The 18,347-nt window shown below is 36.9% G+C and overlaps 1 protein-coding gene across 4 annotated transcripts in view; it reads right to left on the bottom strand.

Moving 5' to 3' along the window:
* Positions 1–1,232: 1,232 nt before the first annotated feature.
* The window catches only part of TTLL1 (TTL family tubulin polyglutamylase complex subunit L1), a 28,897-nt gene continuing 11,782 nt past the window's right edge, over positions 1,233–18,347 (bottom strand). For all 4 annotated transcript variants that reach the window (XM_052690666.1, XM_052690664.1, XM_052690663.1 and 1 more), the window contains 7 exons: positions 17,222–17,402; positions 16,067–16,201; positions 15,791–15,899; positions 12,955–13,098; positions 11,112–11,198; positions 9,914–10,077; positions 1,233–8,494 (listed from right to left, as the gene is read on the bottom strand). In XM_052690666.1, the coding sequence (XP_052546626.1) occupies positions 8,365–8,494; positions 9,914–10,077; positions 11,112–11,198; positions 12,955–13,098; positions 15,791–15,899; positions 16,067–16,201; positions 17,222–17,402 (950 nt within the window). In that variant the 3' untranslated portion in view covers positions 1,233–8,364. The remainder of the gene's footprint in view (positions 8,495–9,913; positions 10,078–11,111; positions 11,199–12,954; positions 13,099–15,790; positions 15,900–16,066; positions 16,202–17,221; positions 17,403–18,347) is intronic.

Here is an 18,347-nt window from a genome sequence, read left to right as displayed (position 1 = left end):
ATGAGAGGGAATTTTGCATAAACCAGCTCTCCTTGCAGGAGAATTACAACCGATACAATCATAAATACTCCTCTTTCTGCACAGATACAAACCAAGCTTCCGTTTTGCCTAAAGCATTGTCAAAGCTGGAAGCCCTCCCCTCCCAGAACACTTAGACTTTATTCAGCCTCAACATCAAAACAGTCATTCATCTATTTGTATGGTGAAATAATGCTCAAGCTTGTCCAACAATTTAAGAGAACAGGAATTCAGGGTAAGTCATAGCTCCTTCTTTGGCACAACCAAGTTCATGGTGTGATGAAAAGGCATTCCACTTCATCAGAGGACAGAAATTCAGTCTGGAACTGGTGGAAAGTAAGAAAAACCCTGTTCCACATAGAAGTGATTGGATACTGACTTGTACCCTAAGCTCACTTTGCTGTGCAGGAAGCCACTGCCAATCACATGCATGCTATCAGCTGTGAACAATCAGCATATTTTAGACCAGTGTGGGTCGGCAATTAAATTCTACAAGAGATGTGTATATTCAGGCCCCGAGTCTGACTGCAAGAAATTAGAAATAAGGAATACAGATTATTTGTCTTCAAGTTATGAGTACATGTATGAGTTTCCTCAGTCTTGCTTATAGAATCACACAGAATCACAGAATGGCCAGGGTTGGAAAGGACCTCAAGGATCATGAATCTCCAACCCCCTGCCACATGCAGGACCACCAACCTCCCCATTTAATACTAGACCAGGCTGCCCAGGGCCCCATCCAACCTGGCCTTGAACTCCTCCAGGGACGGGGCATCCACAGCCTCTCTGGGCAGCCTGTTCCAGCACCTCACCACTCTCTCTGTAAAGAATTTTCCCCTGACATCCAACCTAAATCTCCCCTCCCTCAACTTAAAACCATTTCCCCTTGTCCTGCTGTTTCTACCCATTTCAAATAGTGTCTCTTCTCCTGTTTGTAGGCTCCCTTTAAGTACTGAAAGGCTGCAATGAGGTCACCCCACAGCCTCATACGTTTCACTTATGTATAAATATGCACATAAATATATGCACATATATGTACATATTTGTATACATATCTATATACATACATACACATATATAGTTATAACAAATATAGCCCTCAGTCACACTGTAAAGGCAACAGCTATTTTGGAATTCATCTTCACATGGTGTTTGCACTGATTCTGCCTTCCTAAGGAACGGAGGATGATCAGAAATGAATAATACACACAGCGTTCACTAGCAGGATTCAGACTTTAATACAGCTTGAGAAATAACAATCGTATTTTCCAACTTTTCACTTAAGCATCTTTACAAATTATATAAAATTGTTTTAAAGACAAAAAGTAAAAGCAGATTAATTAGAAAAAGAATATTCACCAAAAGATCATTTGCTTGAACGTTTAAGATTTGAGGGATCCTTGAGGCACCACTTTAGGGAATACCATTTTCAAGCAGCTGAATACTGTCCTCTGGATACAAAACATTTCCCATGCTTTTTACACTCAGTTGAAAAAATGGCTTGGACACTTTTGGAACCAAATAAGACAATAACAACAATGACAACTTTAAGAATACATTTTTTAACTGTAAAATTATTACCCGTTTTTCAAGCCTATCATTTGAAACAATTAACAAAATATTATCAAAGTTGTCACAGTGTACATTTTGGATCAATGCTATTGATCTTCTTGTAAATTACCTCCATATCTGAAAGCAGAAATTGTCTGCACTACAGTCAATACACACGTTGCTGCTCCATTTGATCCATTTCTGATGGTAGTACAGTTTAATGCATGTATACATACATATATATAGGCTCGAGGCCACATGCACTGCATACATTCACTTAAAAAACTGCTTGGAGGAAAATACCTCAGTGGTTGATGAACTACTATTTTTTCAATTTATAATTTACATGTTGTCTTCATGGGTAGTCAAACATTATTTACTTCTTTGAAGTGAATTAAAACAGATTAACGGTCTAATTATATCTACCACCAGTCATGCAACCTCCCAGCACGATGACACTATGATGATGCCATAAATTACACAATGATACCATGAATCATACTTCTAACATGATATTATTCATCTTGATTTTAGCATTTTCAGATTAGGTTTTTTTTTTTCTCCCCCATAAATATTGAAATTAAGTTGTTCTTTGGATGCTTTCAGTTTGTAACTTCCTGAGAAAGACTGTCTCCACCCTTTATCTTAGAAGAAAGGCTGACAGTTTACATAGCCCTACTGGTGGGCATGCAGTTTGGACTGCAAGAGGCAGGACAGGAAGTTTTCTGAAAATAAATAAGTACATAAATAAATAAATAGACAGATAGATAAATAAATAACCCTGCCTCCTTTTAGATGAGTATCCCATGGTTATTTTTATTTTTAACACAATCTATTTTTAAATACACTTTTTGTGTCCTCCGCTGTCCTCAGAAATTTCACATATCCTTTTAAGCACTAGCATTTTCTCTGAGATTCCCTCAGAGCAAATTCGATTGTTCTTTCTTGGCTCTTGCTGTAACATTTTTGCATTCTCTTCAGCATTTTTATCTCTAGTTAAAAAAAATCCCAAGTGTTACATGTTTACAGTTTAAAGACCTAAATTAAGCCCTGAACCATATTTTGATTCCAAATGTACTCCCATTAGTGGTTATATATGCCTATCAATGTCACGGAATTTCAGAATATTACAATTAATTCCACTCAATTAATTAATTTTACTGCTCAACTGCACAACTTTCATCAAATACGATTCATCTCACAGAAGAGATGCTCGTTTGAAGCATCCTTTATTATCTCCTTGTCTTCCACATTCATGTCTTCAAGCAGCTTCATACTGTCCTAACTTTTCTATTTCACAACAGTTGCCAATGATTATCTCAAGTGTGAGTGATGTGCTTTTCAGGAGGTACAAAATTTGTGGTTAATTAAAAGCATAGAGGACAACATCAATGATAGGGATACCACTGTGTCATCAAAACAATTGGAAATGATCTGGCTGTGGACTACTCCAGGTATGGTGAGTTTCTTGAAGCTCACCTATGCTCTGACAGCACATTTTAAAGAGTATTTTTAGAAAATATTATATAATAATAATAAAAAATACAACAGCCAAAAGTGTAGCACAAGCAACTTCCTACTATTCAGTAAAAACAAACAGTCTTTCCAAGACAGCCATATATCTTCCTACTTCCTCTTAATAATCAAAAATTTTACCAAATTTATGACTAAAATCAGCTTTTCTCAGCTCTACACATTTATTTTCTGCAAGAAATCCAGGAATAAAGTTATTTATTTGTGAAGGAACCCTAGAGGTTAGCATAGCTAGCTATGGACAGTAGTGTTATATTGTGGTACCCACATACCAGATGGCACAGCGTGCTTCCCACTGAACCGAGGGATTGAGTGAGCTGTTTTAATAAGGCAGGCACAAGACGAAAGTTACCTTCTGGTTATAGTTCCACATACATAAACTGAACAGTAAGTACTTTGGACACAGCATCGGTTTATCCTGACAGAATAAAGCTCCTTCCTTGATGACAGATAAATGAGCTCTGCCTGACACATTCTCCTGCTGAAGTGCAGCGCTATATATCTTCTGTGAAACGTCTATTGTTTTGCTGCATTTACAGCAGGAAGTGAATCCGGACAGGGGCATTTTAGGCTGAAGCTCTATTGTAAAGCCAACAGCAACAAAATAGCTTTAGGGATAATACTGTTTCTTCTATTCTAGTTAAGTTCCTAAAGCTGCATAAAGAAGCTATTCTGTGGGAATCTTATTAATGCCATCCATGTCAAAGAATTAATAGGGAGAAAGGTTAGTGCCCGGGAAGCAAGCCCCAGTATTCAATTCCAGCAATAAGCTCCTTCTGCACTGATGTCATTATAACAACTCCCATTGCTGTTTAGAGCTGGTCTATTTAATTCTTCATACAATACTGCCGTTATACCACAGATCACTTAAGCATATGAACTGCAAGACTTAGAAGCACATTTATTGTAGCTTTGCCCAGCCAGTTAGTACATTAGGCAAAGTGAGAACTTCGGAGGATTTCTATTTCTCATTTATTTTGCCCCAATGAGACTCAAAACAATTTCTTTATCCTAAAGTCAAATGTATGAGTATGATTGGCCTAGGGCCAAAGTCAGTTGCTCAGAACCCATTAAACCCATTTAACCCCTAGCAAATAGAGGTAAAACAGCCTTTTCTCCTTTGGAAATTTAGGCTCCTTATATTCACATGAAGGTATCCACACAGTATTTAATATCTCGTAACACACACGTTAACATCACACCTTTACTTAACTCCCTTCAAATCCTATAGTAGACATCCTACATACTGCTTACACATCTGACTAATGACCTCAGTTCCAACTGATAGATGCTACACATAGGCTGTTATCAGTTTACACATCACTTTGTAGCACTATTTCCACCCTGCTACAGCAGTGGATTTAGTTAAAGGAGCACTGGAGAGAAAAATGCAGTGATAAAATCTTGAACATGAGATAAAATTTTCCTTCCTGGTTTCTCCTCCTCACCAAAAGGAAAGTTTCACCTTTACCTTTTTAGGCCACGCACAAACATCTCGTGGGACGGCGTTCACATACTACCCTTCTCTCCCAGAAAGCTATGACTGCTTTTGTTTCCTTCTCATCCCCCTGTCTCGCAGCCTGCAGACAAGTTGTTTCATGTACAGAGCAAACTCTCAGCTACCACAGAACACAGTTCTTTCCTTACTCAAATTCCAGTGAAGAAGCAACGTATTTTTCAACCAAAAGTTTGGAGGAAAATAGATATTACATAACAATGCAGCTTCCTACTTTTTATTTTCACAAGAACATTCTACTTATCTATAGGAGGAGGCTTCAAGTTCTTTATAGAAAAGGAAGACTTGCAGCTTGCTTCCAGTTGTTTTTTTGCTCGCTTGTAACTGATAATGAGAAAGGCACTATTAATCATCTATTTAACGTCATTTCAGTTTTGTTCCCTACTACTTCTTTTGCATACCCAGTTTTTTCAATGTATTAAAAGTGATAACATAGTTAAGCCTTTGAACTTCAACCTCTACAAAAAGCCTGTTGGAAAAGAGCCTGCTATTTCTAATCACTAGTGCATTGTGTTTAAAAAGAGAATGGGGTGAGATCAGGAAGAGAGGGTCACTACGGCTGCAGCCTCTTTGACTTCTTGCTCTTTAAAGAACGCTGCATTACAAAACCATGTTTGTGTCTGCAATATAAATTACCAACACTGGTTAAAGATACAACTGTGTAAAATACTGTATCAACATTTGACATCTAAATTCTAGTTTTTTATTACTACATAGTGAAAGTACCAGAAGTGTTTTTTTCCCGCTACGATTAGTAGTATTATTGTTTTAATACCGAGGTAGTGATGATAATCCTTGAAATATCTAACAGACATTTCATCCTCACATACAGTGTTTGAAATTTGCTTTCCCACTACTACACGTGGTCAGAGAGAAGCATTTGCCTGTTCCAAATTGATAGCTCTGCTACAAAAATATTGTCTGTATAAAATACCGCTCTTGAAATGTGTGAATGAAATAGAAATGAGATAGAAATCCATATTTTCTGAAAGCAATAGTAAGACTTTGATTTAATATGATAATGATTGTTCTGAAGTCAGGACTGGAAGGGATGCATTATTATACTGATTAATGAAAATGCAAGCTCAAATGAGTGGGTCCTTTCCAAGCCATTAGAAACCTCCTATCAATCAAATGAAAATATTCAATATCAGTAAAATATTAAGTATTGCCGTTCCTATTCGGTATGTCTTGCCAGTGTCTGTTCTCGAGGCCATGATTCAACTCATCAGCTAGCTGCAAAGACACTGCTGCCAACAGAGTACCACGTACACATGAGTTTGGAAGAACAACATTATTTTGAAATTATAACCAGTTTTGGTTCACTGTGAAATCACAACTAAGTACACAGTTCTCTAAAGCCGCCTACACCAATAGCTGCTAATAACCTGGACTTGTTCTTACCTTCATGCTAAGCTTTCCCAAAAGGCAGACTGCAAGTCCTGCAGCTGGCCTAGTATGTAATGCTTCTGCACACTTAAAAAGCTATAGTACAGTTGACTTTTTCAGCAGAATCAGCATTTCTCAATATACCTCTTCCGTATAGAGCCCCACTAGTGTAGGCTGCACAAACAGGAAAAAGATAAAGGGGAAGAGTAATCATTCTATTGTAGCCTCAATTGCAAGCACTACTGTTATAACAAGACCACAGTAACATACTTTGCACAGGCTACTAGAGAAAGGAGTTAAAAGCAGTGGAAATTGAAGTGAGAGAAAGCTGTTTTCCTTCTATTCGAGCACCCCTGTTGCATTACCTGTAAAAATACTACCATACTACAGAATATTACAGCCTATTATTTCCTAAGGTTGTCAACTTGTTACATACTTTGTAGTAACAGCCAATTTGGGCAAAAGCAGGAAATGTCTGTCTGAGTATCCTGTCATTAACACAACACATAATATCTGACTGTACATCTACTTACGAGTGGCCTACCTGTTGAGGTTCAAGTACTGAAGCAAAACTCAGGCTCAAGAACTAAAAAAGAATTAAAACACACCAAACCTAACAGCTATGAGACCTGGGATTTAGAAGAGCTTCACTGCCATGCAATAATATTAACTTACTTCACGAGCCAAATTGAATATGCTTTTGTAAAGGCCAGTGAGAAGATTCATTAAGTCTAATGACCAGACAATCAGCTGTATTTTGGTCTTTATTTCAAAGAAACAGCCAAGATTAATGAAGATGAAAATTGCACTCGGAGTGACCAACTCAGTCCATGTATTTCATTCTTTTTTGCAAGGATGAATCCCAGATCATGTCTAAGGGCATCGGGAGAGGCTAAGTTTAAAATGTACGCACTTATACAGCCCTGCCACACAGAAAGGTGAAAAGTACTTAGCCTGCTGTGACAGACAGAAATTGAGTATTGCTGCATTAGTGATATCCAGATTAGAGTTTATTACAGGTGCATGAATATTTGTAACTTTAAGCCTCCTTTTGCATTCCTCTCCATAACACTTCATAATCAAAGAAAAAAAAAATAAAGGGGAAGGGGAGTGAGGAGAGAGGAATAATGATGAAAAAAGATTATCAGAGCTGCACATCGAGACATTATTATAAGTAACAGCTCAACAACTGGTGGAAATGTGAGTGAAGGTAGCCACTGATGGACCCAGCTGGTTAGTTTATATACTATGCTGTTAGAAGACCAAAATACCTATTTTTGCTCTATACGTTTCAGTATCTAATCATCACAACTTTTGAAATCAGAGCTAGAAATAGTTTATCGCATGCAACAATATTTTTGTGGTAGTACATACAAAATACACAAAAAGACACAGAAGTACTTACATGAAGAAATTCTAGTGCAAGTAAAGATTTACAGTCAGTCAATTTACAGCCATTCTCAAGCAATGAGATTTATTACAGTTATAGATGTTCTGCCTGATTTTCCAAAGACAAATTACCTTGCAGTAAAAACTAATGGCTAGCCCAATAATACATCAACATACTACCTGAAACATTCCTTGTTTACATGAAACTTTCTACTTTTAAAGAATTATCAGCTCCAAAATATCTAAAGGCAAAACAAAAAAAACAAACAAAAAAACAAGCAAACAAAAAAACAAAAACAAAGCAAACAAACAAACAAAAAGCCCTGCATGTAAAGATTTACTTTTCAAGTACCTAAGACTGGTCATAAATCTGTAGCCACTTTAATTGACAATAGTCTCAACTCCATACACTGCTGTTTTTTCTCTTGTTACATTTTTTTTTCCTAGCAAGCAGCTGAACCACCATTGTGACAATACTGACGCTCACCACTGCTACTCTTTCCCATTATCTGTATCTCTTTTATTACAGGAATGTAGAGATAAGCTACTTGAGAAAATAAATTACAGAACACTCGTTGCTCCGTATATCAGAACATGTATTCTTAAACGTCATCTTTATAAAGAAACCTCATAATAATTACTGGCTTCTCCAACGTCTGAACAGAGATGCTTCTAAAAATGTAGAATTTGTTGCTTTCAGAGAACTACAAGCTTAAATATTCTTGCATTAAATTAATTACATATATTATGCTTTTTAAATACATATACATGCATGTGTATAATTGGCAAGTCAGTGCATGTATTATAAAGATCCAGGTTTAGGAGTGCTCATTTCACTTATTTTCAAAGGCTGTATTGTTTTCTTTGATTGCTTCCCTCACACAACATGGCGAAATAGAGAAATCTGTTCATGAACTCATTTTTTCATGATGCTGTCCTACCAACTCAGCAGCTGTTCTGCTTAATCATTATTTCCAGGTGGTCAGTACAGGCTTTCCTGAATCTCTCCCACGATTTCCTTTTGTTCCAGTGGATTGCCCAGAACGACTTCGCAAGTCACGATCAGAACCATCACTTTGCGCCATCTCTTCATCATATCTGAAGAAGACAGAATTTTTTCAGCATCTTAGCCTACTAGTCACTATTCTTCCACATTCTATTTTGTTTAACGTTTAGCACTGACATTTAACACAAGCTGTTCTACAAACACGTTTATGAGTGCACAGTTTGAAATATAGCTATTATTCGAGGTAATATACTACCACTTGGTTTACAATACAGACCAACTGAAACATCCTCAGCTAGTTTTGGTAAGAAACAGACTGCTTGGTAGCTTTGGTTCAATTACAGAGTTCGTGAAATTTCATGCTTGTGAAATTTCATGTGCACTTCTGCCCTTCTCAATATTGCTCTTACACAGCAGAGTAGGAACATCAGACTGCTGGCACTTCAATCCAATCTTAAGCTATTGCTTCAAGCAGAGGATTGCTAACTGCAGTGTTAGAAAACTCCACTGTTGCAACACCGAGTGAGTAGGAAAAAAATGAGCTGAACAAACAACAGCGTGCTTAACCAAATGCATTTAATGACGTGCATTTTGTAACACTTAACCACAGTGGCAAGCAGTTCTTTAAATATCTAAGCCCATTAGAGCCTCAGATAACCTCAGTATACACTTACTGCTCAGTTGCTGTGCAAATTACAGACATTGACTACAGATGCTTATGTACAATTATCAAAAGATAATACTATCATATTTTGTAGAGCATTCATAATATATGCTTAGTTATACTCTTGTACAAAAACGTTACATGGTAGGTGTAAACACATTAAAAATTAATTTATAATCCAGCCAACCCATTTAATTGTCTTTACCAATATCTAGAAAGAGTGTAAGATTGGCATGAACTACTGGGCTGACTATGTACATAACCACATTCTTGATATACTAAACAGCTGCACCATTAGGATTTGAGAACCTAACTGGGCCATTCTCAGTAAGTATGTGAAACTGCAATCAATACAGTCATTACAACAGTGCTCCTCTGCATAAGATCAATCCTAGGCTAATACTTCAGGCACTCCAATGTAAAAATGTCTGTTGATTCTTCCCTTTAATAATACTAAATTTGGTAATTAAAAAAAATATCTGGTACTATATTATTATTATTACATCTAAGATCTACAAGATTCAAATAGCATCAATTTTGTGAACATAAGGGTAACAACTATTTGATACAAGTTTTATGTTTAACTACAGTGTATATATAGCACTTAATACAATTAAGACTCTACACATGCAGAAGCTGCTGGAAGCTCAGTACACACAAAGGTTTATCAGACAAGTAAGATTCCCTCAGAGAATGAAGGACACACTCCCACCTCCAAAGCTGCTAATACAGCCTCAAAAAATGGGAAAATAAAGTTTGCCTTATCTCTTTGGTCTACATTACACATTAAAAGAAGTGAGATGACTGAAAAACATTCGCAATTATACAAAACAATGCTAAAACTTACAAGACTTCATAATTGCCAAGAACCTCTTTAGGTGGAGATTTATTCCATTTACAGTCTGGAATTTCCCCATTAGGCACAGCAATGTTCAGTGTGTCATTAATGAGGTTATACTTCAAGATGCGATCATTAGCAGTACTGGAAGTAAGAGAAGGGGAAGCATTAACCTACAAAAAAAAAGAATCATTTTTTATGAGTGGAATAGTTCTCTAAGCAGCATGTGTATGACTTTATGTGCTATTTGAGCAATCAAGAATCAGCATCTCAAAGCACATCTTTCACTTCCTCAGATGTTGAAAGGAATCCCCCATTGGAATTTTTTTTAATTTTTTTTTTTAAACTTAAAACTGAAGTGTGTCTGCAGCGTCAGCCTGAAGATTTTTCTTTAAACTAAGTTACCCAGGGTCAAACAGACAAGCCAGAAATTTTTGTTTAGTTTTCTAAGCTTCTATGGATACCAAAACCATAAATTTCAGTGCCTGATTCACTCCAGTGTTTGTTACACACAGGAATCTGTAGGTTTCTTCTAGTTAAACAGCTTTTATTCGTGTTCTTAATTCAAGTTTTCCCCTTTTGAATTGTGAGCTGAAGAAACATATGCTCCATGTCTCTATTCAAAAAACTCAATTGCGTATTATTTTTTTAGTGAAGGCTGAAACTGGGGTTAGTTTAACATATCTCTTGCATTCCATATTTGTTATGGGGAAACAGTACCACAACAATAAACAGCTTTGATCTTTCACTTCAAAAAGATTGAGAAGATGTTTAGATACAATTTACACTGAACGTACAGATCCAAATGTGATACATTAAATTCTTTTCATAAAAGAAGCCTTCCAAACATCCCAATTACTTCAAGTGTCACTCCCCATCAAGTCATTTTTCCAGCTACTCATAGAGTATCTAACAGGGCTGCTAACATTCAGATAGCCTCTGAAGTCTAATTACATGGATGCACTGGATTTAGAAGACAAAAGGGAAAGCCACAAACAAAAAGACAAAAGAAATAGAAATTTAAAAAAGCACATGCTAGCTTGGTCATCACAAGGTCTATTTTACATTCTAATATTTTGCCTAATCCACTTACTAGAGGAACAAAAGACAAAGCTTCAAAACAGAAATGACTACATGTAAATCTACTTGGTTTTATACTGTGAAAAAAAACAGTGGGAAGTTATTTCTGTATTTTGTGTGACTTTACCTCAATTAGCCACGGCTTAAGCTTGTCATCAATGATAATGTCATATCCATAGCACTCAAAGCAATGTTTATCATTGTTCATTACAGGCTAGAAAAATCAAGAGTATACATTAAAACCTTCAACTTCCTAAGTAACCTGATTACACACTTTCTAGGCTAGAAGTCATGTGATTACAAATCATTTACAACGTAAGCTAACATAACTCTAACATACACACGCTAACATTACTCTCAAGTAAGCTTAAAAATAATTTCAGGACTCTCTCCTCAAGCTCTTGGTAAATATTTCAATATTAATGACTGCATTAATGCCAAGTACCCAATTGCATTAGTACTCCGTTGTTTTTCCAGTTTTAAAATAAAAGTGTTCTCATATTTTGCAAAAGTAGTAAGAATATTTACAGCCTGCATGTACCCAGAGAAATCAGGACATTTAAAAATGTACATAACACAGCTTCACATAATCATGAATTATTTATGCTTCAGAGATAGAAGACTTATTCGTGGACATTTCCTTCGCTGCAGAAATTTTAGGTCAAACAATTCCCAGATACTTTTTAGATCTACAGTTAGTTCAAGTCATCTGTGATCTTGAAAGCCAGCAGAGACCAAGGATCAAGTTGTGCTTAGAAGCACACTCTCTGGAGAGTCAGTTTTCCAGCCTCTGCAAAGGATTTACAGCATGCATGCCAAGACTTTTATATAAATCTCATCAGATCTTTTAAAGAAACCTTTGTAACAGGTTGGTGACATGGTTTCTCCTAGACTAATACTGAAAGCTTTTCAGTTCCTTAGGGAGTGAAAGCGGGAAAGGCGGAATGAGCATCTCTCGTTACATCTGCCATTCTCTGACAGACAGAGAAGCACTGCAGCCGATCAAAACATTTTGTCCTCTATTTTCTCAAAAACTTTTTTCCTAAGGTTCTGCTAACATTTGGATTAAATTCCTTTTCCTCTTACATCTGGTTTTAAAAGTGATTGCATAGTAGCAGAGGCTGGGCTGAGCCTCACCCCACTGATCCTAGCTTCACGACCTTGTCCCTCTTTCTTGTGCTGGTTCTGGCATCCACCCAATCCTTCAGCGAGGTGATTCAGCTTATTACACTAGCAGAATACTAATGCATCAATAAAATCAGTAATTTTCATTTGGAAGAATGAGCTGATTCAACTCAAAGTGGTGCCAGGACCAGCCCAAGAAAGATGACAAGACCATGCACTTGAGAACAGGCCCTTCTTGGCAGCAGAAAGCTCTTCAGCTACCCCTGCTGTCCCATGGCACAGTACCTGCTCTTTAACATATCATGGGATATGACCCAAGCTAGAAAGTCACTCAAGCAGAAAACTATTATAAAGAAAAAATTAAAAAAAAAAGGATAACATTTCACGAGTAACTCCATGACCCTTATATAGCAGAGCTGAAAATAAGCTATGCAAGTCTGCTAAGCTAATACCCTTCAACTTTTTGTGTGATAAATTGTCCCCTGCAGCTATTTTTTCTTTGACACATTATTGCTGAAGTGACATCATGGGCCTTGGTAGAGCTCAGCAGTATTCACAAGGGCAGTACCCAGTCACGTTAATTAGCTCAAAGGACCCTCAAGGAGATAGATTCGCTCAGCTCTTCAGCATGCTCACCCACAAAAGATTCCAATTCACTCAGCTCAGACAAATCAGCAGATCACAGAATTGCAGAAATTGGCGTCAGTGTTGTCACTCAAAAAGCAGGAAATACATTTCAGGTTTTTCTGGGGGCAAACTCACTTTCACTCTGATGAAAATCCTGCAGCCATGATGTTGTCACATTCTAGGCAGCAATGTGACAGCATTCTAGGCACAGTACTCACCGCAACAGCCTTCAGTGACTGCACGATTATCCAGTGAATCTCATCAAATAACTTGTTTGTAACTTCCTTTCCACGGGTGCTTTCCAGATACAGGCGCAAGTTACTCACTGTCCACTTGCCTCCATGGATATGATTGTAATCATCCTGGAGAGTTAAGGAAGTAAGTCAGTCTTTAAGATTCTGAAGTTGCTCAGCGGTTTTGTTCCATTCACATAAAGAGCCCACTTCTACCTGCATGCACATATCGCCTTAAAAATGAACTCAGCAAATTGTTTTTACTCTGTTTTACATATTTAGGTCCTCCATACAAAATGACCATTTGTATTACAGCTGCAAGTATTATAGGACACAGCACATCAAACAATAAATCTCAACTTAAAAGGACTTGTCCTTTCAGGAAACAGACAGCTATTATATACTTTTAATGGTGCAACTGACAACAGCTGCAATCATGAAGACACTGAAATAACACCTGAATTACCTTTAAATACTGCTTTCTTAGGTAATTCAGTATTCAAGGTAGAAAACACATTAAGTACTACTGAAACAGAATAGTGGAAAAAAGAAGGTTACTTTATATTTGTCTTTTCAGAGGCAATCAATGCCCTGCAATATATTCTCTTTAAATGGAAAGACAAAAGCAAAGTGAAGGTATTTTTACTGATGGAAAGACACATTCAGCTCTCAAATAGCTCACAGGACAAACATTTTGTCCCTTTTTGAAGATTCTCTTCAAAAGAGTTAATGACTCTACACCTGCTGAGTTCTAAAACACGGAATGCCTACAGTAGGATAAGTTGTCAGAAGAATCAAACTTTTCATCCTCTAAAACAAGGTCAGAGAAACCTCTCATCAATTTTCAGGGTTTTTTTGTTTGTTTCCTACAACTTCCCCCCACAGTAAATTTGATAGACAAATAAAGATCTGAAACGTGGCTCTCAGCACTCTTTCCATGGACAAAATGTCTTAAGATCACAGATTCCAGAAAGAGGACAGAGATCAACTTTTCAACCCTCCCCGCATTTCAAAATAAGTACTCAAAATCAAAATAGATTGCAAGTGGACAGAGCTCTGCACAATCACAGCTGTGTTGTTACAAATACCGAAACAAAGAATAATACTGCAGGCAACATGGAATATCACTAAGTGAAAACAATGAAGTAGAAGAATCACTTTCACTTTGCTTGCATTACACACACAGTGAACAACTAAGTACAATCATATTTTCTAGCAGAAACATTCCAATGGGCATAGTTAACCCTCCTTTCTTTTCTTTAACCTTTCTCTCTCCCTGAATCTGAATTATAAGCTTTTCAATTTGTCGATGCTTTCCCACGAGCTTGTGTGGTACAGGCACAGTACTCCAGAGTTCACGCAGGGTTTAGGGTAGAGTTGAAGGGCAAGAACCTAAAAGATTTTCCAGACCTTATCATAACTTTGATAAATCACTTGACAGTTCAAATTAGGTTATTCTAAACTGTACGGCTCAGCTGCCTCCAAAGTTGCAGACAGGTTTTAAATGGAAGACGAAAGGCTGAATGATAACAGGAGGGGCAGCACACCATATGCCTCATCTCTTCTCTGCTGCTGGCAACAAAACCATGACTTACACTCTACACTGTATGGGAATTACTTTCACCCCAACTAATTCTCATTGCCTTTTCAAATCATAACATCTCAAATTCACAAATGAGCACCCAGGCAAGAAAATATTTTCAGTACCAAAAAAACCCCCATATTTTCACACTTACTCTGGTTTATGTTTACCATCATAAGTGACATTCACAGTTGAAACTCTTATTACAGGAATATCCAGATAAAAAACAGCTCTGCTGTGCTGCACATCTTACAAAGCAATAACAGACAAAGCATGTTTGTTTTGTGAGTGTCCATGTGTGTGTATATACACAAACACTCATGTATACATACATATTTTCAGTGCCCTTAAAAAAATGAAACCCACAAGATTAGGAAGTGAAACAACAGCTTAAATTCCTGTAACAGAGGCACGTTTTACAAAACGCAGTCCTCTGCTAAAGGCAAACAGGTCAATAATCATCATCAAGTGGATTCCCTGAAGAAACAAGGCTCAGGCAGTTATACTACATGTCCAACTGTTAATGTTACCTCTAACCCACTTGCCTTTCCTCCTACTGGGGAATATCAGCTTATTTGGATGCTGTCAAAGCTATCAGGTTTCCACACATTCATTTTAAGAATATCAACAGCAAATTAGAGGATGGAACAATTGCGCAGGCTGAATTCTATCTCTATGCTTTCCAGAGGAAGCCACTAGCTGGCCAGGAAGCAAACATTTATCACAAGTCCACAAATGCACACTCCCTTTGTTACACAGAGGAGAAAGAGGGTGGGAACATATGAAAATGCTGGAAGCCACTGTCATAAATAAGTGCTGGAAAAGAGGAAAGCTGAATTAACCGCATGGCCAAGAAAAAGGGAAGAGGAGATCTTCAAGTACCATTATAAAATGCAGATCCACCATAACCGGGCTTCATTAATTCCACTGCTCACGGAACCAATTGCTAAGTGAGTACATTAGCATTTAAATGACAGGAGACTTGGAAAGAAATTGCTTTCAACTACTGCAAGTCAAGACTGAAGGCATCACAGTCAATTACAGAACTTGCATTTCCTTATCTTGCATACATTTTATCTGCAGTCTTCTAAAACTTTTTTTTTTATGGTCAAGCTGAGACATTTTAATTGCAAGATGATGAAGAATATGACAAATAGAGCCTTCTTATTCAATTATTTGGGACAGCTTAAGAAAATCAGTCTTGTTGGAGAATAGCACCTAAGAACTTGATACACTTACCCCATGTTTCTGAATGGCAACATTTGTAAGATGTACAAACATGTTATCCAGTTCACTCGTACTTGGTGTATATTTTACTGTGCAAAATCGGCAAAATCCAAGTTTATACCTTAAATGCAAAAAGTCATTGAGGTATGTTAAATCCCAGTCAAAAGGAAGGAAAAGATCATCCGAGGATATGCGTACACATTAAACTTCTTTATGCAACACTGGCAACATTATTTTGACTACGTTAAAGGTTCTCTTGCAATAAGACACATCTCTACACAATCTTACATGTAACATCTCAGTGGGCGATACGTAGATACCAAAACATACAGACGAAGGTCAAATTTCTTTCCCCCAATCAGTAATGGATTGTTGATATAGAGAGAAATCACATAGGCTTCCTTGGAAGACTGAGATACAAACCTGTAACACATAAGTAAACAGTTTGTAAGTTCTGAATTAACAGAAATCCTGCACCTTACTGACAAAATAACCGTACAAAGTTATACTGGTTAACAATAACACACTTGGCAGCAGGCATTATGTACAAAAAAACGGCAAGTCTAAAATACAAACCTAAAGACCAGTATCAATTAACCATTAAAACTCAGTTTTGAATTGGGCAGGGCAGCTAACTGAGCCACTCAGAAAGCAGTTCTACACACCAGTCTCTTCTCTTGAGAACATCTAGAGCTTGTCTACAGACAAGCAAGAAGCATGTATTACATTACCTTCATTATTCAGGGCCTTATATTCCTAGAATGTTTGTATTTATGCTTGGTTTGCCAAGGCAAACCACTGTGAAAAGCTAGCTTTCAGATTGTGACATTCTTCAGATTCCAAGATAAACAGAAAAAAATGTCTCAAGGGGTATTCAGCCAGTCAGCTTGTAACAGGAAAAAAATCAGCATTAGCTTTGAGATCAAAACACTTTTTAGTCAGAGAAAAGCATAGGTTGCTACACCATTAAGTCCATTTGAAAGCAGGACACCAACATGAGGTGTACTCCTTTGTGCTCAAACAGATAATGGATTTATTTCATGCATACACATTCCTCCTCTGCACTAATTTAAGAAGTAAATCAATATGTATTCAATAAAATCATGATACAAATTGCTCAGGGAAAGATTTTCGTCTTCACTTCCTGTTAGAGCAGAACAATTTGTTTTTGCACATTATTCCAAAGACACTGAAAGCATTTTTTTTTTTTTAATAGAGAATAGTTATTCTAACTGTTCTTTATATCTTCTCACACCAACATAAGCCATATTAAGACCTGTTTAAATGACAAAGTCAGATAACTGAGATTAAATGCAAAACTATCTATATAATGACAAAGCTATAACAGCACAATAACTTTCCCATGCATCAGACTACCAGCACGCTGATGTGGTTCATCTGATTATAGAAGAACAAGAATGGGTTTAGTTTTTAAGCACTTACGAGGATGTTTTGCTATCTCGAGACCATTTTTTAATTTGAGACAGTTTATTGATTAGAAATATTCCTTTTCCCTGAGCTTTACCACAAGGTTTCATAATCCAAGTGCTGGAAGGATTCTTTCTGAATTCTTCAACGAAGAGATTATAATCAGCAGGAAGCATAAAAGTTACTGGAACAAAATCTGAGTCGAAAAAGAAAAAAAGAGTGCACCATTAAGGACAGTACATCTAAAGAGGAATCTTCATTATTATAGAGCAAGTTTTTCTAATCTGGCATGATCAACTTCCAATAAAACACATGCTGCTTTTTATTTCATTTAGTTTATGATTTTTACTTAAAGAATGGCTTTAGTATGCTGCTAATTTCAGACTAGTGAACTTTTATTTATTTGAATCATTTTTCTTCTGTTTAAATGATGCCCAATTATAGTATTATACACCATTGCAACTAAACTCTTGTTAGCAGATTCCCTCATCTTCATATGTCAGCTTTTACCACTCTGCAAGCCATCCCATCCTGTCATCCTCTCTGTACACACAAATACCCAAATGTTGATGTTGTTTCCTCTTCAGATGTGGCAATTTTTAATTTCTGTGCTAGTCTCGTGAGTCATTTTTTCTTTATTCTCAGACTCAGTGTTACCACACTTGCTAATCTAAAGAGAGGTATTTCGTGCTTTTTGCTATCTGATTATTCTCAGTCCTGCCCATATAGCGCTACTTCTTTCTTACATGGATGAACAGTGATTTCATTTCACTTTCCCTGGATGTAAATCAACTCAGCATGTCCCCATCTCTATTCCACTGCAACGTTTGCTGACCTCCAAGACAACTTTGCTCTTCTCTCCCCCAGTCTATTGTTTTGATGCTTGCTTGCTTTTTAAATTTTATTTCTTAGTAGTTGTTATCAGTTCTCCAACTTCCCCTAAATTTTGCTTCTGAAAAGCTTACCCATTCTGGCAGAAGCCTTTCTGCCAAAAATTATTTTTATTTAAGTTTTTGCTCCAGTATAGGATTTCCAGATTTTTTTTTTCCTTCCCAGATTTGATTTAAAGAAACTCCAGCCTTTTTTTGATATGACGTTCCAGGGTCATTCTGTACCACCAATGATATTAGAGCAAAATATG

Source organism: Tympanuchus pallidicinctus, unplaced genomic scaffold (genome assembly GCF_026119805.1).
Source record: "Tympanuchus pallidicinctus isolate F22 unplaced genomic scaffold, pur_lepc_1.0 scaffold27, whole genome shotgun sequence".
NCBI classification, from domain to species: domain Eukaryota; kingdom Metazoa; phylum Chordata; class Aves; order Galliformes; family Phasianidae; genus Tympanuchus; species Tympanuchus pallidicinctus.
This window is presented reverse-complemented; position numbering and strand designations above follow the sequence as displayed.